At 47.1% G+C, this 22,560-nt stretch overlaps 1 protein-coding gene across 4 annotated transcripts in view; it reads left to right on the forward strand.

Annotated features, from left to right (window-relative positions):
- MARK4 (microtubule affinity regulating kinase 4) overlaps positions 1 to 22,560 on the forward strand; it is a 70,645-nt gene that overhangs the window by 40,639 nt on the left and 7,446 nt on the right. Inside the window, exons 8-16 of one of the 4 annotated variants that reach the window (XM_073598059.1) lie at positions 2,434 to 2,670; positions 13,692 to 13,811; positions 13,888 to 13,999; positions 15,724 to 15,833; positions 17,404 to 17,554; positions 17,637 to 17,851; positions 18,018 to 18,121; positions 18,267 to 18,503; positions 19,685 to 19,764. In XM_073598059.1, the coding sequence (XP_073454160.1) occupies positions 2,434 to 2,670; positions 13,692 to 13,811; positions 13,888 to 13,999; positions 15,724 to 15,833; positions 17,404 to 17,554; positions 17,637 to 17,851; positions 18,018 to 18,121; positions 18,267 to 18,503; positions 19,685 to 19,764 (1,366 nt within the window). The remainder of the gene's footprint in view (positions 1 to 2,433; positions 2,671 to 13,691; positions 13,812 to 13,887; positions 14,000 to 15,723; positions 15,834 to 17,403; positions 17,555 to 17,636; positions 17,852 to 18,017; positions 18,122 to 18,266; positions 18,504 to 19,684; positions 19,765 to 22,560) is intronic. The other 3 variants (XM_073598060.1, XM_073598057.1, XM_073598058.1) reach the window with 3 other exon arrangements.

The raw sequence follows: 22,560 nt of genomic DNA on the forward strand, positions 1-22,560 counted from the left end.
GGGAGAAGAGATATCAGAGAATGTAATGTGAGTAGAAGAGATATCAGAGAATGTAATGTGAGGAGAAGAGATCTCAGAGAATGTAATGTGAGGAGAAGAGATCTCAGAGAATGTAATGTGAGGAGAAGAGATCTCAGAGAATGTAATGTGAGTAGAAGAGATATCAGAGAATGTAATGTGGGGAGAAGAGATATCAGAGAATGTAATGTGAGGAGAAGAGATATCAGAGAATGTAATGTGAGGAGAAGAGATCTCAGAGAATGTAATGTGAGGAGAAGAGATATCAGAGAATGTAATGTGGGGAGAAGAGATATCAGAGAATGTAATGTGGGGAGAAGAGATATCAGAGAATGTAATGTGGGGAGAAGAGATCTCAGAGAATGTAATGTGAGGAGAAGAGATATCAGAGAACGTATGGTGGATAATGGGGGAGGAGATATCAGAGAACGTATGGTGGATAATGGGGGAGGAGATATCAGAGAAAGTAATGTGAGGAGAAGAGATATCAAAGAACGTATGGTGGACAGTGAGGAGAAGAGATATCAGAGAATATATAATGTGGACAGTGGGGGAGGAGATATCAGAGAACGTATGGTGGATAATGGGGGAGGAGATATCAGAGAACGTATGGTGGACAGTGGGGGGAGGAGATATCAGAGAACGTATGGTGGATAATGGGGGAGGAGATATCAGAGAACGTATGGTGGACAGTGGGGGGAGGAGATATCAGAGAACGTATGGTGGATAATGGGGGAGGAGATATCAGAGAACGTATGGTGGATAATGGGGGAGGAGATATCAGAGAACGTATGGTGGACAGTGGGGGAGGAGATATCAGAGAACGTATGGTGGACAGTGGGGGGGAGGAGATATCAGAGAACGTATGGTGGACAGTGGGGGAGGAGATATCAGAGAACGTATGGTGGACAGTGGGGGGGAGGAGATATCAGAGAACGTATGGTGGATAATGGGGGAGGACATATCAGAGAACGTATGGTGGATAATGGGGGAGGAGATATCAGAGAACGTATGGTGGACAGTGGGGGAGGAGATATCAGAGAACGTATGGTGGATAATGGGGGAGGACATATCAGAGAACGTATGGTGGATAATGGGGGAGGAGATATCAGAGAACGTATGGTGGACAGTGGGGGGGAGGAGATATCAGAGAAAGTAATGTGAGGAGAAGAGATATCAAAGAACGTATGGTGGACAGTGAGGAGAAGAGATATCAGAGAATATATAATGTGGACAGTGGGGGAGGAGATATCAGAGAACGTATGGTGGACAGTGGGGGGGGGGGGGGATATCAGAGAACGTATGGTGGACAGTGAGGGGAGGAGATATCAGAGAACGTATGGTGGATAATGGGGGAGGAGATATCAGAGAACGTATGGTGGGCAGTGGGGGGGAGGAGATATCAGAGAATGTATGGTGGATAATGGGGGAGGAGATATCAGAGAACGTATGGTGGATAATGGGGGAGGAGATATCAGAGAACGTATGGTGGATAATGGGGGAGGAGATATCAGAGAACGTATGGTGGACAGTGGGGGAGGAGATATCAGAGAACGTATGGTGGACAGTGGGGGGGAGGAGATATCAGAGAACGTATGGTGGACAGTGGGGGGGAGGAGATATCAGAGAACGTATGGTGGACAGTGGGGGGGAGGAGATATCAGAGAACGTATGGTGGACAGTGGGGGAGGAGATATCAGAGAACGTATGGTGGACAGTGGGGGAGGAGATATCAGAGAACGTATGGTGGACAGTGGGGGAGGAGATATCAGAGAACGTATGGTGGACAGTGGGGGAGGAGATATCAGAGAACGTATGGTGGACAGTGGGGGAGGAGATATCAGAGAACGTATGGTGGACAGTGGGGGGGGGGGAGATATCAGAGAACGTATGGTGGATAATGGGGGAGGAGATATCAGAGAACGTATGGTGGATAATGGGGGAGGAGATATCAGAGAACGTATGGTGGATAATGGGGGGTATTGCCTGGAGAATATGGTGTGGTTGGTGGAAGTAGAAGCTACCAGAGATGTGACGTTGTGTTGTTGAGGGTGTGGGGGATGTGGGCACTGGTGCGGGTAGAATGCCTCTGTTTGGTGGAGTGTTTGCTTGAAATTTGTTTGGGTTGAATTGGTGGTAGAAGCATCCAGCAGCGAATGCTGATGTTAATCAGGAGGAAGGATCGATGGTCCCATGTTCTGTGATCGGTGTGTCTGGGTTGATCATTCAGATTTGGGGTCTGATCTCTGAACTTATAGAATACACAATGTAATCCTCACATTGGTCCTCCATAGGGAAAGGGAAAATGAAATGCCATCTAATAGTCAGTTAGAGAGGGATTGTTATTAATAATGGATTCACATCCTCGCATCCTACGGATTCACATCAGTTCATCTCTTTTCCTCTTCTCTACAGGCAGAGAACCTTCTCCTGGACGCTGAGGCCAACATAAAGATCGCAGACTTTGGCTTCAGCAATGAGTTTACTCCGGGAGGAAAGCTGGACACATTCTGTGGAAGTCCTCCATATGCTGCTCCGGAGCTTTTCCAGGGAAAGAGGTATAATGGACCTGAGGTGGATGTCTGGAGTCTTGGGGTCATCCTCTACACCCTGGTCAGCGGGTCCCTTCCTTTTGATGGACAGAACCTTAAGGTATACTTCTTTGGCTGCTACAAGTTATCATTGTTAGGGATAATAACTGGAGCCAAGTCTGCCTCCACTCCCACCCCCTTTACTTACCCTATCATGATGCTCCATGCAGGGATTTCCTTCTCTCTTGCCTCTTGGACACTCCATGCAGGGATCACCATCTCCTTCTGGATGTTCCATGTAGGCATCTCCTTCTCCTATGCCTCTAGGGCATTCAGTGCAGAGATCTCCTTATCCCTCTGGATGCTCCACGTAGGGATCTCCTTCTCCTTTGGCTCCAACAAGTTCAGTACGTTAGCCTTGCTATCCCATGCAAGGATTCCCAGCTTTCCTCCAGGATGTTCCATGCAGGAGTCTCCTTCTCCCTTTTTTTCTGGGATGTTTTATGCAGGGGTCTTCTTTTTTTTCCCTCTAGGATGCTCCATGCAGGGATCTCCCCCTCCCTTTCCTCCGGGAAGCCCCATGCAGGGATCTCCTCCTCCCTTTTCTGTAGGATGCTTCATGGAGGGATCTCCTCCATTTTCTGTAGGATGCTCCATGCAGGGATCCCCTCCTTCCTTTCCTCTGGGAAGCCCCTTGCAGGGATCTCCTCCCCCTTTTCTGTAGAATGCTCCATGGAGGGATCTCCTCTTCCCTTTTCTGTAGGATGCTCCATGCAGGGATCTCCTGCCTTTTCTGTAGGATGCTCCATGGAGGGATCTCCTCTTCCTTTTTCTGTAGAATGCTCCGTGGAGGGATCTCCTCTTCCTTTTTCTGTAGAATGCTCCATGGAGGGATCTCCTGCCTTTTCTGTAGAATGCTCCATGGAGGGATCTCCTGCCTTTTCTTTAGAATGCTCCATGGAGGGATCTCCTCCCTTTTCTGTGGAATGCTCCATGGAGGGATCTCCTGCCTTTTCTTTAGAATGCTCCATGGAGGGATCTCCTGCCTTTTCTGTAGGATGCTCCATGGAGGGATCCCCTGTTTTTTCTGTAGAATGCTCCATGGAGGGATCTCCTCCTCCCTTTTCTGTAGGATGCTCCATGGAGGGATCTCCTCCCTTTTCTGTAGGATGCTCCATGCAGGGATCTCCTCCTCCCTTTTCTGTAGAATGCTCCATGGAGGGATCTCCTGCCTTTTCTTTAGAATGCTCCATGGAGGGATCCCCTGTTTTTTCTGTAGAATGCTCCATGGAGGGATCTCCTCCCTTTTCTGTAGGATGCTCCATGGAGGTATCTCCTGCCTTTTTTGTAGGATGCTCCATGGAGGGGTCTCCTTCTCCCTTTTCTGTAGGATGAACTACCAAAATATGGTGCCAAGGTGTAGCCATCAAGAATACCCACTAAACCAACATAGGGAGGACTATGGTAGGCTACTCGAATACCGAATAACATTAATAAAAAAAAAAAAAAAAAACAACATTTTTGTTGTACAAAAATATAAAAACAAGTGCGGCTGAAATATAAAAGATGGCACTTACTGTATAATCGATGGCAGTACAATATGCCAATGGATGGAACTATAATAAAGAAATGCATAGGATTAATCTTAGTACATCACAAAGAGAATAAATTATCCTGAAAGTGGTATATGTGATAATTGACGATTCTTCATACGACACAAAAAAAACATACAAAATCTTGTATAACAAGATCAATACTAACCTATATGTACAAAAACGGTAATCATGTACAGCCGCTGAATAAAAGCATTGAAACCAGATCAGTGCCGCTACGCTGGTCCAACAGAGAGAGAGAGGGGTACGGAGGGACTTCCCAGTAGGCATGTGCACTGCCGAAAAATTTGTTCGTTTTCATTAAAATTCAGAAATTTGAAAATTCGGAATTCGAACATTCGAAAATCTGGAAATTCTTGGGCAAGTAAAAATTCCATGCCCCACTTGACCACATTCCAAGCACGGTACTGGACGCTGAACTTTACTTTCTTGGAATCTCCTTGATGACTGGCTCTCTGTTGCCACGGGATACCACTGGTCATGGCCATCAGCAGACAGACTCCTTGGATCCCCGACATCCCTGCTGACCTGGACGTTGCTTCCACGGACGACCATATTCCTCTTTTCCACACGCTGTAGTCCACCTGGCTTCCTGTTGCCAGGGACAACCTCTTTCACTTCCCTTTTAACTGGGGGGTGACATGATTAAATTTACCCCAGGTCACAGAGATTTCACACTTGGACGAATTCTCTGGCGTGGCTGGGGCATGTGGTGAAATACCCTCTAGCCATAGAACCCTTTTCCTTCAGCAAGAACTGCTTCCTTTGTCTGTTTTGACCGCCCCATCCTTGCTGTTTTACACACAGCAACTTGAAAACACACTTCACAGCAGAGAGAAAAAAAAATGCGATTCTCCTTTCACAGGTACACAACCTGCATGCAACACAGTCCATCAAATAAACTTCTGCACAATGCTGTTCGCCTGGCTGCCACACACAGCTAGCAGTAGTTCCTGATGCGAATCTCACCATGGAGCAAGGACCCGGATTCCACCGTCTACATGCCCGCATTCTCCACCACTTGTGACATTGGGGATTGTTTAGCTCAGTGATAGATGCGTCTTTCTGTAGTGAGTCCACATCAGTCAGACATTTATAGTTAAGGGCCTGGTAGCCCACCTTTATTAAATGAACAAAAAAAAAAAACAGCCCATAAATCCACTAAGGAATCCCACGCAGGGGCTTACACGTCATTCAAACAAAACTGAAAATGCAAGCCCACCTGGCTACTCTTTAACAGCACTGCTGTTAAAAAGGTACTGGTAACTCAAACCAACAGATCTTCCAGGCCCAACGGTCTTGGGTGCACACAACTTTTGGGCTCTTTAAAGCTTCAAGCCCCTCAACGCACACAGCTTCTGGCTCCTTGGACGCACACGGCTTTGAAACCCTTCAACGCACACAGCTTCTGGCTCCTTGGACGCACACAGCTTTGGGTTCCTTAAAGCTTCAAGCCCCTCAACGCACACAGCTTCTGGCTCCTTGGACGCACACAACTTTGGTCTCCTTAAAGCTTCAAGCCCCTCAACGCACACAGCTTCTGGCTCCTTGGGTGCACACGGCCTTGAAACCCTTCAACGCACACAGCTTCTGGCTCCTTGGACGGACACAACTTTGGGTTCCTTAAAGCTTCAAGCCCCTCAACGCACACAGCTTCTGGCTCCTTGGGTGCACACGGCCTTGAAACCCTTCAACGCACACAGCTTCTGGCTCCTTGGACGGACACAACTTTGGGTTCCTTAAGGCTTCAAGCCCCTCAACGCACACAGCTTCTGGCTCCTTGGGTGCACACAACTTTGGTCTCCTTAAGGCTTCAAGCCCCTCAACGCACACAGCTTCTGGCTCCTTGGGTGCACACAACTTTGGTCTCCTTAAAGCTTCAAGCCCCTCAACGCACACAGCTTCTGGCTCCTTGGACGCACACGGCTTTGAAACCCTTCAACGCACACAGCTTCTGGCTCCTTGGACGCACACGGCTTTGAAACCCTTCAACGCACACAGCTTCTGGCTCCTTGGACGCACACAGCTTTGGGTTCCTTAAAGCTTCAAGCCCCTCAACGCACACAGCTTCTGGCTCCTTAGGTGCACACAACTTTGGTCTCCTTAAAGCTTCAAGCCCCTCAACGCACACAGCTTCTGGCTCCTTGGACGCACACAACTTTGGTCTCCTTAAAGCTTCAAGCCCCTCAACGCACCCAGCTTCTGGCTCCTTGGACGCACACGGCTTTGAAACCCTTCAATGCACACAGCTTTGGACTCCTTGGACGCACACAGCTTTGGGCTCCTTAATGCACACAGCATCTATCCTCACACAGAGACACTCACTAGCAGCCACCGCTCCAACTCCACCTTCCTTCTTCTTCTGCTCTCACCAGCCCCTCGTTATATGGGCTGTGTGCACATGGGCCACACACCCTGCTGGCTGTCCACAAGACCCGGACACAGGGTTGGAGATCCCGTCCCACCCAAGACTCTGAAGGATCTCCAAACTACAGAGCCCCATCCAGAAATAGCAAGATCCGGAGAAAGCTGCCAGAAGCAGTATTCTCTGTTTCAAATCTACGCTCTGTAGCTCTGCAATCCGCCGATATGCAGACTCTGTGTCCACTTAAACCCCATTTTCATAGGGACAGAGCCTCGCTCTACCACAAACTTTAAAACTATAGGTATTGGAATTTCCTTTCAAATTTGGCTGTTAGCGAACGTAACGAATACGAATTTATCTGTAGTTACGAGTTATCCGAAATAACGAATGCCGCATCTAAACAAATGGAACAGAACAAATAATAATAAATAATAATAAAAAGTAATTTGTTCCGTTCCATTCATTTAGATGTGGCATTCGTTATTTCGAATAATTCGTAACTTCGGATAAATTCGTATTCGTTACGTTCACTAACAGCCAAGTTTGAAAGGAAATTCCAATACCTATAATTTAATAGTTTAGTAATAGTTACGTTATTATTTCAGATTTTTGGGTTTTTAGTTATTATTAGTTAGTTATTCTTTCTTATTTTCGGATTTTCTTTCTTATTTTCGGATTTTCATTCTTTTGCATTTTCATTCTTATTTTTGGATTTTTCAAATTTCTGAATTTTCGAATTTCCGAGTTTTCGAAATTTCGAATTTCCGAGTTTTCGAAATTTCGAATTTCCGAATTTTCAGATGTTTGAATTTCCGAATTTTCGAATTTCCAAATATTTGAATTTTCAAATAACCTGAAAAATTGGTTAAACGTGTTTTCGTTAAAGCGGAGTTCCGCCGAAAAAAAAAAAAAAGAAAAGTCAGCAGCTACAAATACTGCAGTTGCTGACTTTTAAAATAAGGACACTTACCTGTCCGCGATGTCCTCACCCGAAGTCAACCCGTCCCTCAGCTCCCGGGTGGAGGCACCTGGTTCCCTACTGCGCATGTGCGAGTTGCGCTGCTGTCGTGGGATGGCAGGACATTTTAAGAGGGGCCAAACACTTACATTGCCTTGAAATAATGAAGAATAAGACTATTTCCTTGGTCAAGGTGAATAATGATAAATAAAAAAGGAGATGTTAAATAAAGGAAAATTCTAAGGCCCCCAGAAAGTTATCCTGGAGAAATGTTCCTAAGTGTCAGAATCCATGAAATCAGGCCGAGACAGAAGTACAGTTAAATCATACTTGTTTAATAATAAAAGTAAAAAGAACAAACATAGTCAAAACATAGCCAAAGTTCAGTAACCGGAACTGATAGTCAGCCAAGCCAGAAGTCAGGGATCAATGTAGTGGAATAGCAAGCAGGATCTGGAGCCAGAAGGGATGTCAGCAAAGCAAGTCTTGAACAGGAGATACTTTCTGTGATGTGACCAAGGCGAAGGCAGAGCTCCTCTGGGCTGGACGGCTTAAGTAACAGGACTGATGAGCAGGATATCATCAACATGGGAGTCACTGTGGAGAGATATGAGCTGGCAATTAACCGACAGCTGAGCGGCCAGCTCAGAGAAGGAAGGGCTGAGCCCAGCCCTGACAGTACCCCCTCCTCAATGACCCTTCCCCCTCGGAGGACAACCGGGCTTGAGGGGAAAACGTCTATGGAAATCACGGAGGAGGACAGGGGCATGTATGGATCAGATGAGGATGAGACCCAAGAGCGTTCCTCTTGCAATGCACCAAGTACTGTATGCGCCCACGGAACCTACGGGAGTCAACAATGGACTGTACTTCATACCCCTCATGGTTCTCAACCTGTACAGGGTGAGGACGTGGCACCGAGGTGGTAAAGTGGTTGCAGAGCAAAGGTTTTAATAAGGAGACAAGAAATACATTCGAAATACGCATATTAGAAGGAAGGTCTAATGCGTAAGCCACTGGGTTAACCCTGCGAAGAATACGTAAAGGCCCAATAAACCGAGGTATGAACTTCAGTGAGGGAACACGAAGTTGGAGGTTACAAGATGACAGCCAGACCCTGTCCCCAACCTGGTAGGAAGGCGCAGGCAGGTGTCTGAGGTCAGCATGGAGTCTGTACCTATCATTAGCATGACGCAAAGCCTCCTAGACTTGTGCCCAAGTGGAACGAAGACCACGGAGATGCTCCTCTAACACAGGAATATTCTGCGGAACAAATGAGTCAGGCAACATGGAAGGTTGGAAACCATAATTCGCCATAAACGAGGACAATCGGTAAGCAGAATTCAAGGCACTGTTGTGAGCAAACTCCGCCCATGGTAATAGGTCTGACCAGTTGTTATGATGGTCAGAAATATAGCAACGTAGGAATTGCTCCAAGGACTGATTGGCTCGTTCTTCGGCCCCATTAGACTGCGGGTGATACACAGAGGAGAATGCAAGCTGAATTCCCAACTGTGCACAAAAGGCTCACCAGAACCGGGACACAAACTGACTACCCCTGTCCGAGACAATCAACTTGGGTAGCCCATGTAAGTGAAAGATCTCCTGAGCAGAAATGGAAGCCAGTTCCTTAGAAGTGGGCAACTTCTTAAGTGGAATACAAATGGACATTTTTGAGAACCGGTCAACCACCATAAGGATAACTGTGTTGCCCTGGGAGTTGGGTAACTGTTGGGTAACAATGAAATCCATAGACAGATGGGTCCAGGGCCTCTCTCCAATGGCTATGGGTTGTAGGAGGCCCACTGGAAGGTGTCGTGGAGTCTTACTCTGAGCACACACGGAACAGGCATCTACATGTAGACTAGGCCACCAGAATTGTTGGGAAATGGCCCAAAAGAGTTGATTCTTCCCAGGGTGGCCAGCAGCCTTGGGAGAATGATAAGTCTGGAGCACGGCAGTACGGAGACTCTCTGGGACAAAGCAGCGGTCACAAAGTTTCTCAGGAGGAGCATGGACCTGAGCAGCAAGAATTTTGTCACCCAAAGGAGAAGTGAGACTGGTGCAAACCGTAGCCAGAATACGATCAAGAGGAATCACAGGAACTGGAACCGACTCCAACTTGGAAGTGGAGGAAAATCGTTGTGACAAGGCGTCAGCCCTTACATTCTTAGTACCAAGTAAGAATGAGACAATGTAATTGAAACTTGACAGGAAAAGAGCCCATCGCGTCCTTCTGGGAGAGAGGTGTTTAGCCTCAGACAAGAATGTGAGATTCTTCTGGTCAGTTAAAATGAGAACCGGCACAGTGGTACCTTCAAGGAGATGTCTCCATTCTTTCAGGGCTAAAATGATTGCCAACAGCTCTCTGTCACCAATCTCATAATTGCACTCTGCAGGTGACAATTTCTTGGAAAAGTAGCCACACGGATGCATAGCGCTCTCAGAGGTAGGACGTTGAGAAAGAAGGGTACCAACTCCAGTCTCAGAAGCATCAACTTCAAGGATAAAAGGTAACGTAGGATCAGGATGTGCCAACACAGGAGCAGAAACAAAGGAAGCCTTGAGACTCTCAAAGGCCTTAATGGACTCCGGAGACCAACTCTGTGGGTTACCGTCCTTTCTGGTCATATCAGTCAGGGGCTTGACCAGAGACGAGAAGTTATGAATAAACTTCCGATAATAGTTGGCAAAGCCCAGGAAACGCGACAGAGGACGTAAACCCACAGGTCAGGGCCACTGTAGAACTGCCAAAAGTTTCTTTGGGTCCATCAAAAAAAAAAACAGCAGTGGAAATGACAGCCCAGGAATTTAACCTGTTCACGATGGAATTCACACTTCTCCAATTTACAATAGAGGTTGTTCTCTCTTAGTTTCTGAAGCACACGACAGACATCTGTGTGGTGGCTCTCCAGGGACTTGGAAAATATGAGGATATCATCGAGATAAACCACCACACATAACTGCAACAAATCTCAGAGGACATCGTTAATAAACTCAACATGAAATCAGACCGAGACAGAAGTACAGTAAAATCACACTTGTCAGGAATCAATGTAGTGGAACAGCAAGCAGGATCTGGAGCCAGAAGGGATGTCAGCAAAGCAAGTCTTGAACAGGATCGCAGGAGATACTTTCTGTGATGTTGACCAAGGCGAAGGCAGAGCTCCTCTGGACTGGACAGCAGGACTGACGAGCAGGATATCATCAACAGCTGAGCAATGCCCCGTACACACGGTCGGATTTTCCGACGGAAAATGTGTGATAGGACCTTGTTGTCGGAAATTCCGACCGTGCGTAGGCTCCATCACACATTTTCCATCGGATTTTCCGACACACAAAGTTTGAGAGCAGGCTATGAAATTTTCCGACAACAAAATCCGTTGTCGGAAATTCCGATCGTGTGTACACAAATCCGACGGACAAAGTGCCACGCATGCTCAGAATAAATAAAGAGATGAAAGCTATTGGCCACTGCCCCGTTTATAGTCCCGACGTACGTGTTTTACGTCACCGCGTTCAGAACGATCGGATTTTCCGACAACTTTGTGTGACCGTGTGTATGCAAGACAAGTTTGAGCCAACATCCGTCGGAAAAAATCCATGGATTTTGTTGTCGGAATGTCCGATCAATGTCCGACCGTGTGTACGGGGCATAACTGTGGAAGAGAGATGGGAGCTGGCAGTTATCCAACAGCTGAGCGGCCAGCTCAGAGAAGGAAGGGCTGAGCCCAGTTCTGACATTAAGGCCACCATCCGTTAAGACACAGCATATCTGAAAATGGGGAGTAATAGTATTTCACAACAAGTAAATCAACCATAGAGCAAGCCATAGATGTAGTAACAAGAAATAATGGCAACTTTGCAAATAGATCCAAATCTAAATGTTCCCATACCTGTCTAAAACTGGCCATACATTATACAATTTTCCTTTAGATTTACCAAAACCGTATAATAGGAGTTCAAACCTAAACACTTTGAATTTGTATGCAGTCAGGCCGGCCCTTTATACTACATAGTTGAAGGTAAATCTAAAGGAAATTGAAGAAGAACATTGTATAATGTATGGTCAGCTTTAGACTTGATGTGTGTATCACCGCATGGCAGCAAGGCACTGAGCACATGTGCTTGTCTGAGCAGGATCCAAAACTGGCTAATCAAGGACGGGTGGTTGTTAAATGGGCTGCGGTGGCCAATACACGGCTGGGGCAGCCAACAAATCGGTCTGGATATTTTTCCTTCTCTTTTGAATGACCAGACCGGAGCTGGTCCAGTCTGGTCATGTGCTCACAAGGAACACGCTGATAGAAGGAGAAAGCAGAGGGACTGAGTGATACAGTGCCTTGAAAAAGTATTCATACCCCTTGAAATTTCCCACATTTTGTTACAACCAAAAACGTAAATGTATTTTATTGGGATTTTATGTGATAGACCAACACAAAGTGTCACATAATTGTGAAGTGGAAGGAAAATGATAAATGATACAAATAAATATGTGAAAAGTGGGGGGGGGGAGGGGCATTTGTATGGCGCCCCCCCGGAGTCAATACTTTGTAGAACCCCCTTTCTCTACAAGTCTTCTTGGGGGTGTCTCTACCAGCTTTGCACATCTAGAGAGGACATTTCTGCCCATTCTTCTTTGTAAAATATCTCAAGCTCTGTCAGATTGGATGGAGAGCGTCTGTGATCAGCAATTTTCAAGTCTTGCCACAGATTCTCAATGTGATTTAGGTCTGGACTGTGACTGGGCCATTCTAACACATGAATATGCTTTGATCTAAACCATTCCATTGTAGCTCTGGCTGGATGTTTCGGGTCGTTGTCCTGCTGGAAGGTGAACCTCCGCCCCAGTCTCAAGTCTTTTGTAGACTCTAACAGGTTTTCTTCTAAGATTGTCCTGTATTTGTCTCCATCCATCTTCCCATCAACTCTGACCAGCTTCCCTGTCCCTGCTGAAGAAAACCATCCCCACCACATGATGCTGCCACCACCATGTTTCACGGTGGGGATGGTGTGTTCAGGGTGATGTGCAGTGTTAGTTTCCTCCCACACATAGCGTTTTACTTTTAGGCCATAAAGTTAAATTTTGGTCTCATGTGACCAGATCACCTTCTTCCACATGTTTGCTGTGTCCTCCACATGGCTTCTCACAAACTACAAACAGGACTTCTTATGACTTTCTTTCACCAATGTCTTTCTTCTTGTCACTCTTCCATAAAGGGCAGATTTGTGGAGAACACGACTAATAGTTGTCCTGTGGACAGATTCTCCCACCTGAGCTGTGGATCTCTGCAGCTCCTCCAGAGTTACCATGGACCTCTTGGCTCTTCTCTGATGAATGCTCTCCTTGCCCGGCCGGTCAGTTTAGGTGGACGGCCATGTCTTGGTAGGTTTGCAGTTGTGCCATACTCTTTCCATTTTCCGATGATGGATTGAACAGAGCTCCGTGAGATGATCAAAGCTCAGGAGATTTTTTTATAACCTAACCCTGCTTTATACTTCTCTACAACTTTATCTCTGACCTGTCTGGTGTGTTCCTTGGCCTTCATGATGCTGTTTGTTCACTAAGGTTCTCTAACAAACCTCTGAGGGCTTCACAGAACAGCTGTATTTATACTGAGATTAAATGACACACAGGTGGACTCTATTTACTAATTAGGTGACTTCTGAAGGCAATTGGTTCCTCTAGATTTTATTTAGGAGTATCAGAGTAAAGGGGGCTGAATACAAATGTCCCCCCCCACACTTTTCACATATTTATTTGTATCATTTATCATTTTCCTTCCACTTCACAATTATGTGACACTTTGTGTTGGTCCATCACATAAAATCCCAATCAAATACATTTATGTTTTTGGCTGTAACAAAATGTGGGGAATGTCAAGGGGTATGAATACTTTTTCAAGGCACTGTACTTGGAGGGGGGGGGGGGGGATTTGTTATATTTCAGCTGAAAATAATTTTATAAAGCAGCACAGAAAATCCATCGAATGGTTACACAATTACATAGTCAGGTTGAAAAAAAAAGACCCAAGTCCATTTAGTTCAACCAACGAATGTTTTATCTCTAGAGCGAAGGTGAGTATCAGCGGTTGGAGATGAAGGGGTGGAATGAGGTTCTGGTAGGTTCTGGTGGGTTCTGTTTGAGGATGAATAGGACTGTCCCAGTATATGTCTCCAGGCATGTCTCTGGTTTCTATCTCCAGGAACTGAGGGAGAGAGTCCTCCGCGGTAAATATCGAGTCCCCTTCTACATGAGCACCGACTGCGAGAGCGTCCTGCGGAGGTTTCTGGTTCTGAATCCCAGCAAGAGATGTACTCTGGAGGTAACCCCCGCCTGTCTGCCTGTCTGTCGTCACCCCCATTTATTCCCCCATCTGACTTTCTGCTTTTCTCGCTCAGCAAATAATGAATGACAAATGGATGAACATCGGGTTTGACAGCGACGATCTAAAGCCTTATAAAGAGCCAGAAGAGGACCATGCTGACCCCAAGCGTATCGGTGAGATAGAAGGCACGAATGAATGAACATATTTCTCGTCTTCCTCGATATGTCCCCGGAATGCAGATTCTGTCCACATCCTACGCTCGGGGCCACTCTGTCAGGTTACCACAAATGGCAAAAAAAAAAAGGGAGGCTACAGCTTAAAGTGGAAATTTAGTCAGAAAATGAAGTCCTTCTAGATGCCTTTAGGCCGGCCCCTTCTGCAGGTAGAGATACGGTATATCTACATTAAAAATAGGTGCCTATGCCAGTAGCAGACTCCATACGGGGCGCAGGGGCACCACCCCCCTAATCCATGCGCCCCGCCCCCTAATCTACATGCAGGGCACCAGACACATTAACTTCAATGGGTTTTTTTTTTTTTTTTGAGGCACATGATTAGAGCCTGAGAGTCTAATTGGCTTCAAAAAAGAGAGGGCTCGGGGCGCAGAGCACTCCGCCCTGAGCCCACCCAGTTGTGTGACATTAGCAAATTAATATTCGCTATTGTTTTCTTGCTTCTCCTCCTGGTCAGGAGGCGGGTCCTGAGACCCGATTGGCCAGGGAGTCTTGGGACCAATTGGGTCTCCTGGCCAATCGGGTCTCAGGACCCACTTCCTGTTCGGCCGGAAGCAGAAGCAACGACTGCAAGGAGAGCTCCCTGGGAGAGAAGAGACAGAGCGGATGGATGGCAGATGGGAGGATGAGCGGGAGCTGGGGCAGACGGCGGGGAGCAGTGTGAGTACCCCGGGCGGCCTGTGCACGGGGGCAGGTGGTGGTTACCGGTGGCGGTATGTACGAGCGAGTGGGGCAGGTTTGTTTGCCCCCCCCCCAAATATTGAGCACCAGCCGCCACTGTGTAAAAATCTCCCCCTGTTCTGCACATGCTCAGTTGCTCTCCATCTTTAGGCACTGCTGAATTTGTAGAGGCCGATCTGCTTGCAGCCTAAAGATTTACTGCTGCTCAGGGGCTCTGGGCTTCAGCAAAATGGCCGCCTCTGGCAAAAAGAACAGGAACAATGCTGGAGACAATTAACAGCAAGCACTAATTTTGGTAGCAGAATTATTAATGTGGAATGTAGATTCCTTACCAAAGAACATTCTTTTTTGTCAAGTTATAACGGGTAAAGTTCCACTTTAACATAACGAATGCAGATATAATCTAGAGGACCAGTTCATGTTAGAACATTGGAAAGTGGAAGATGCTGATCTAAGCTGATGCTGATTCTTAGGTCAGGACGTTGTAGTTGCTGGATGAGAGAGGTCAGAGGAGAATGGCTGGGCTGGTTCTCGTTCTGACCAGAACCCCTCTGTAGAGCAGACCTACACAGAACGCACAGCAAAGGGAAACCTAAGGAGGAAGGACTGTGGCTGGGGGGTCCCTCCTGTCAGTGAAGAACAGAAATTGAGTCTACAAAAAGCACCGTATTACAAAACTGGGCAACAAGCCATCAGAAAAACATTCCCAGGCAGATAAATTCGAACTTTTGAGGGGGCAGAAATTGGCACACATGGTTTAAGACCAAGGACACGCTGTGTCTGAGATTCCAAGCTGGTGGGTGGAACATTTTATACCCCTTAATATTGAGAAGGACTTGTATGTCACAATATGCACCACTTTATGAGCACTAGATAGGTGTGATGATAGGAATTAAACCAATATATGGAACATCATCATTCCCGAATCTTCAGGAAATCCAGAAGAACGGAGATTCCAGTCCAGTCAGTTCTGTAATTATCCTTCTCTTTTCCAGAGATCATGTTGGACATGGGCTACTCCCGGGAGGAGATCAAAGATGCTCTCAGCTCCAATAAGTATAATGAGGTTATGGCCACTTATCTGCTGCTGGGGAGGAAAGCAGAGGTGAGCGAGGCAGTTATATACTTTCACTTTTCCTAAACTGGCATTTATGGGTTACACCCCCCCAATCTTTCATCCTCTATGATGTCCCTCAGTTCCCCCCCATCTCTCTTACTCTATGATGTCCTTCAGCCCCTCCCATCTTTCTTCTTCTATGATGTGCCTCGGTACCCCCATCTCTCTTCCTCTATGATGTCCCACAGTCCACCCATCTCTTTCTTCTATGATGTTCCCCAGTCCCCCCCCCCCCCAATCTCTCTTCTTCTATGATGTTCCACAGCCCCCCACAACCATCTCTCTTCTTCTATGATATCCCTCCGTCCCCCCATCTCTTTCTTCTATGATGTTCCTCAATTCCCCCATCTTTATTCTATGATGTTCCCCCATCTCTATTCTATGATGTTCCTCAGTTCCCCCATCTCTCTTCCTCTATGATGTCCCTCAATCTCCCCATCTTTATTCTATGACCCCCCCCCATCTCTATTCTATAATGTTGCTCTGTCCCCTCATCTCTCTTCTTCAATGATGTCCCTCAGTCCCCCCATCTCTTTTCTTCTGTTATGTTCCTCAGTCCCCCCATCTCTCTTCTTTTATGATGTCCCTCAGTCACCCCACCTGTCTTCTTCTGTGATGCCCCTCAAACCCCCCCCCCCCAATCTTTATTCTTCAATGATGACCCTCAATATCCCCATCTCTATTCTGCAATGCTGTTCCTTAGTCGCCTCATCTCTCTTCCTCTATGATGTCCCTCAGTCTCCCCATCTCTATTCTATGATGTACCTCAGTCCTCCCATCTCTCCTCCTCCTATGATGTCCCTCAGTCCTTCTAGCTCTCTTCTTCTATGATGTCCCTCAGTCCCCCATCACTCTTCCTCTCTGATGTCCCTCAGCCCCCCATCTCTCTTCCTCTATGATGTCCCTCAGCCCCCTATCTCTCTTCTATAATGTTGCTCTTATCCCAAACTCTCTTCTTCTATGATGTCCCTCAGTCCCCCATCTCTCTTCTTCTATGATGTCCCTCAGTCTCCCCAACTCTATTCTATGAGGTACCTCAGTCCCCCCATCTCTCCTCCTCTATGAAGTCACTCAGTCCTTCCATCTCTCTTCTTCTATAAAGTGTCCCTCAGCCCCCCATCTCTCTTCCTCTATGATGTCCCTCAACCCCCATCTCTCTTCTTCTATGATGTTGCTCTTGTCCCAATCTCTCCTCTTCTATGATGTCCCTCAGTCCCCCCATCTCTTTTCCTCTATGATGTCCCTCAGTCCCCCCATCTCTTTTCCTCTATGATGTCCCTCAGTCCCCCCATCTCTCTTTTTCTATGATGTCCCTCATTCCCCCATCTCTCTTCCTCTATGATGTCCCTCAGTCCCCCCATCTCTCCTCTTCTATGATGTCCCTCTGTCTCTCCATCTCTCCTCCTCTATGATGTCCCTCAGTCCCCCATCTCTCTTCTTCTATGATGTCCCTCAGTCCCCTCCATCCTGTTTCCCATCCTCTCTCTTATCCCTATCTCTCACTTTCCTTTCACCTCCCCCTCCAGTCATCTCATTATTCTCTCTTTTTGTCCTAAAGAATGAAGGCGGGGAGACTCGTTCGGAGAGCACTCTCTCGTTGACTCGGTCTCGAGTGACCTCAGATGTTACCAATGGTGCCACCAAGTCATCATCGACTCACAGCAAGAACCAGCGAGGGTACCAGAGACAGAGGAGGCACAGCGATTTCTGTGAGTGTCTCGGAAATGGAGGTGTGTCCCACCATCTTCTCTATCGGCTTTGTAACGGTAATCTATGGTTTCTCTCCTCCAGGTGGCCCGGCTCCTGTCCCATCACAAGCCAAGAGGAGTCCTCCCGGTGTGGGGGATGAGAGTGCGGTTGGGGAGCGTCTTGCCCCCAGGAGGGGCAGTGGATCTGTGAGTGGGGGTAGCAGGCCTCCCCCGCCCTCTAGCCCCATGGTCAGCCATGCACACAATCCCAACAAATCAGAAATTCCTGAGTCACGCAAAGAGGCCCCACCCACAACGGTAAGCGTCCAATAACAGTTTACCTTCTCTGGCTGTGTGAGAGATGATTGGATGATGGTGGATCAGCCAAGGGTTGGTCATTAAATCTCATGGGAGGAAAACTTCTCACTGAGCTTCCCACGTGGTGTGCGTCTTCCTCCATGACCGATATTTTGTTGTCTCTCAGATCAACACGCCTCCAGGGGTGATGGGTCGCAGGAACACGTATGTTTGTACAGACCGCCACGGCTCAGAGCGCCATTCTCTCCTCCATAATGGAAAAGAAAACAGGTAAATATCACTGCAACAATATTAGTGGAGTGACATCACCGTATGACATCATAGTGATGTTGGTTTGAGAAGCATTGGGGGCTCTGTTGGCAATCTCTGATACTGATGATCTCTCCCCCCCCCCCCCCCATCTCTCTCCCGCCAGCTCTACGCCATCTCGCCCTCCTGCCCCGTCGCCCTCTACGCAGAGCATTGCGGAGCGCAGCTCCCTCTCCCGGGGTTCCAACGTTCGCAGCACTTTCCATGGTGGCCATGTAAGGGACCGCCGGGGTCAGAATCCACCGCCGAGCTCGCCCACCCACCCACACGAGGGGTTAAACCAGAGCCGGACCCGGGCCACCTCCAACCTGTTCAGCAAACTGACCTCCAAACTGACTCGCAGGTAAGTGAGTAGAAGGTGGAGTCCATAATTCTTCTGCTTGTCAGACTATCTCCATAGTACAGACTGGGAGCCCAGAGAACCCCCCCCCCCCCGGGTATTATTCTGGGGTCATCCGCAAGGCACAAAGAGCACATTTTATATGAACTATGACAACTCTGTGCTCTGGGTGTCACTGGTATCCAGGTATGTGCACGGTATGACAGTTGAGTAGGACATGTTGACTGTGCACGGTATGACAGTTGAATAGAATGTTGGCTGTGCACGGTATGACAGTTGAATAGAATGTTGGCTGTGCACGGTATGACAGTTGAGTAGGACATGTTGACTGTGCACGGTATGACAGTTGAATAGAATGTTGGCTATGCACGGTATGACAGTTGAGTAGGACATGTTGACTGTGCACAGTATGACAGTTGAATAGGACATGTTGGCTGTGCACGGTATGACAGTTGAATAGAATGTTGGCTGTGCACGGTATGACAGTTGAATAGAATGTTGGCTGTGCACGGTATGACAGTTGAGTAGGACATGTTGGCTGTGCACGGTATGACAGTTGAGTAGGACATGTTGGCTGTGCACGGTATGACAGTTGAATAGAATGTTGGCTGTGCACGGTATGACAGTTGAATAGAATGTTGGCTGTGCACGGTATGACAGTTGAATAGAATGTTGGCTGTGCACGGTATGACAGTTGAGTAGGACATGTTGACTGTGCACAGTATGACAGTTGAATAGGACATGTTGGCTGTGCACGGTATGACAGTTGAATAGAATGTTGGCTGTGCACGGTATGACAGTTGAATAGAATGTTGGCTGTGCACGGTATGACAGTTGAGTAGGACATGTTGGCTGTGCACGGTATGACAGTTGAATAGAATGTTGGCTGTGCACGGTATGACAGTCGGACTATGTGGTAGGCGCTGGGTGGAAGCGTGTTTGGCGCAGGTTCTGGTCGGGGTCCGGCGCTCTCCATAGATGTGATGTCATTGGACGGTGTGGTGGGCCGGAGTTTTGCAGTCAGAGATTGGCGGTGGTCTCGCTCCCCTCCCCCTCCTGTGTCTGAATAACTTTTACTTTTTTCTTTCATTTGTCTTCTCAGATTATTTTCTTCCCTCTTCTGACTCCGCCCCTTTCTGTCTCCTTTTCTATTTCACTCTCCTCTCCTCTCCTCTCCTCTCCAGGGTCGCTCTCGACCCGTCTAAGAGACAGGCGTCCCACCGCTGTGTGTCTGGAGTGTCCCTCCCTCAGGACAGCAAGATCAGTAAGTGTCTAACCCTCCTCTCCGCTAATACAATCCTCCTCTCCACTAGTATCACCCTCCTCTCCGCTAATAAAATCCTCCTCTCCACTAATGTCACCCTCCTCTCCGCTAGTATCACCCTCCTCTCCACTAATGTCACCCTCCTCTCCGCTAGTATCACCCTCCTCTCCGCTAATATCACCCTCCTCTCCGCTAATATCATCCTCCTCTCCGCTAATAAAATCCTCCTCTCCGCTAATATCATCCTCCTCTCCGCTAATATCACCCTCCTCTCCGCTAATAAAATCCTCCTCTCCGCTATTATCACCCTCCTCTTGGCTAATACAATCCTCCTCTCCGCTAGTATCACCCTCCTCTCCGGTAATAAAATCCTTCTCTCCGCTAGTATCACCCTCCTCTCTGCTAATATCACCCTTCTCTCCACTAATATCACCCTCCTCTCTGCTAATACAGTGCTCATATCCGCTAACACAATCCTCATCTTGCGAACACAATCCTCATCTCCACTAATACAACACTCATCTCCTCTCTGCTAATACAATGCTCCAACCCTCATCTCCTCTCCACTAATACAATCCTCATCTCCTCTCTGCTAATATAACGCTCAAACCCTCATCTCCTCTCCGCTAATCCAACGCTCCAACCCTCATCTCCCCTCTTCCATAATACAACGCTCTAACCCTCATCTCCTCTCCACTTATACAACGCTCTAACCCTCATCTCCTCTCCATTAAAAGAATGCTCTTACCCTCACCTCCTGTCCATTAATAGAATGCTTTTACCCTCATCTCCTCTCCATTAATAGAATGCTTTTACCCTCATCTCCTCTCCATTAATAGAATGCTTTTACCCTCATCTCCTCTCCATTAATAGAATGCTTTTACCCTCATCTCCTCTCCATTAATAGAATGCTTTTACCCTCACCTCCTCTCCATTAATAGAATGCTTTTACCCTCATCTCCTCTCCATTAATAGAATGCTTTTACCCTCATCTCCTCTCCATTAATAGAATGCTTTTACCCTCTGATCTATCTAAGACTTTCCTTTCTCCTAAGCACTCCAACACTCTGATGCTCTCTGCTTATAAACATTCTAACACTCGTCTCCAACACTCGTCTCCAACACTCGTCTCCAACACTCGTCTCCAACACTCGTCTCTAACACTCGTCTCCAACACTTGTCTGTAACATTCGTCTCCAACATTCGTCTCCAACACTCGTCTCCAACACTCATCTCCAACATTCGTCTCCAACACTCGTCTCCAACATTCGTCTCCAACACTCGTCTCCAACACTCATCTCCAACATTCGTCTCCAACACTCGTCTCCAACATTCGTCTCCAACACTCATCTCTAACATTCGTCTCCAACACTCGTCTCCAACATTCGTCTCTAACATTTGTCTCCAACACTCGTCTCCAACACTCGTCTCCAACACTCGTCTCCAACATTCGTCTCCAACACTCGTCTCCGACACTCATCTCCGACATTCGTCTCCAACACTCGTCTCCAACACTCGTCTCCAACACTCGTCTCCAACATTCGTCTCTAACACTCATCTCCAACACTCATCTCCAACATTCGTCTCCAACACTCGTCTCTGACACTTGTCTCCAACCCTCGTCTCCAACACTCGTCTCCAACATTCGTCTCCGACACTCATCTCCGACATTCGTCTCCGACACTCGTCTCCAACCCTCGTCTCCAACACTCCTTCTCCTCCTGAACTCTCTTTCTGACACTCTCTCTCCTCTGATGGAAGGCTGTGATCTCACTCCAAGTCTTACTCACCCGACTCTCCTCTAAAAAATTTGCCACAGAGTGGCAGATCTGTGTGTCCTCCACACAACCGACAACCCCGGATCCCGATCGTTCCTCATTACCACTGATAATCGCTGTGTGTGCAGATTACGGGGTGCCGTCCTCGGCCGGTGCTGAGATTTTCCAATATGTGTAGAAATCTCTTTAAGGGACAGCAAGAGATTTCATTGGTTCATTCATTGGATCATTCATTGGTTTATTCATTGTCTCATTCATTGGTTCATTCATTGGTTCATTCATTGTCTCATTCATTGGGTCATTCATTGGATCATTCATTGGTTTATTCATTGTCTCATTCATTGGTTCATTCATTGGTTTATTCATTGTCTCATTCATTGGTTCATTCATTGGTTCATTCATTGTCTCATTCATTGGGTCATTCATTGGTTCATTCATTGACTCATTCATTGGTTCATTCATTGGCTCATTCATTGGGTCAGTCATTGGGTCATTCATTGGGTCATTCATTGTCTCATTCATTGGGTCATTCATTGTCTCATTCATTGGGTCAGTCATTGGGTCATTCATTGGGTCATTCATTGTCTCATTCATTGGGTCATTCATTGACTCATTCATTGGGTCATTCATTGTCTCATTCATTGGGTCAGTCATTGGGTCATTCATTGGGTCATTCATTGTCTCATTCATTGGTTCATTCTTTGGGTCAGTCATTGGGTCATTCATTGGGTCATTCATTGTCTCATTCATTGGTTCATTCTTTGGGTCAGTCATTGGGTCATTCATTGGGTCATTCATTGTCTCATTCATTGGGTCATTCATTGGTTCATTCATTGACTCATTCATTGGTTCATTCATTGGCTCATTCATTGGGTCAGTCATTGGGTCATTCATTGACTCATTCATTGGGTCAGTCATTGGGTCATTCATTGGGTCATTCATTGTCTCATTCATTGGTTCATTCTTTGGGTCAGTCATTGGGTCATTCATTGGGTCATTCATTGTCTCATTCATTGGG

Source organism: Aquarana catesbeiana, linkage group LG09, assembly GCF_042186555.1.
Source record: "Aquarana catesbeiana isolate 2022-GZ linkage group LG09, ASM4218655v1, whole genome shotgun sequence".
Lineage (NCBI taxonomy): Eukaryota > Metazoa > Chordata > Amphibia > Anura > Ranidae > Aquarana > Aquarana catesbeiana.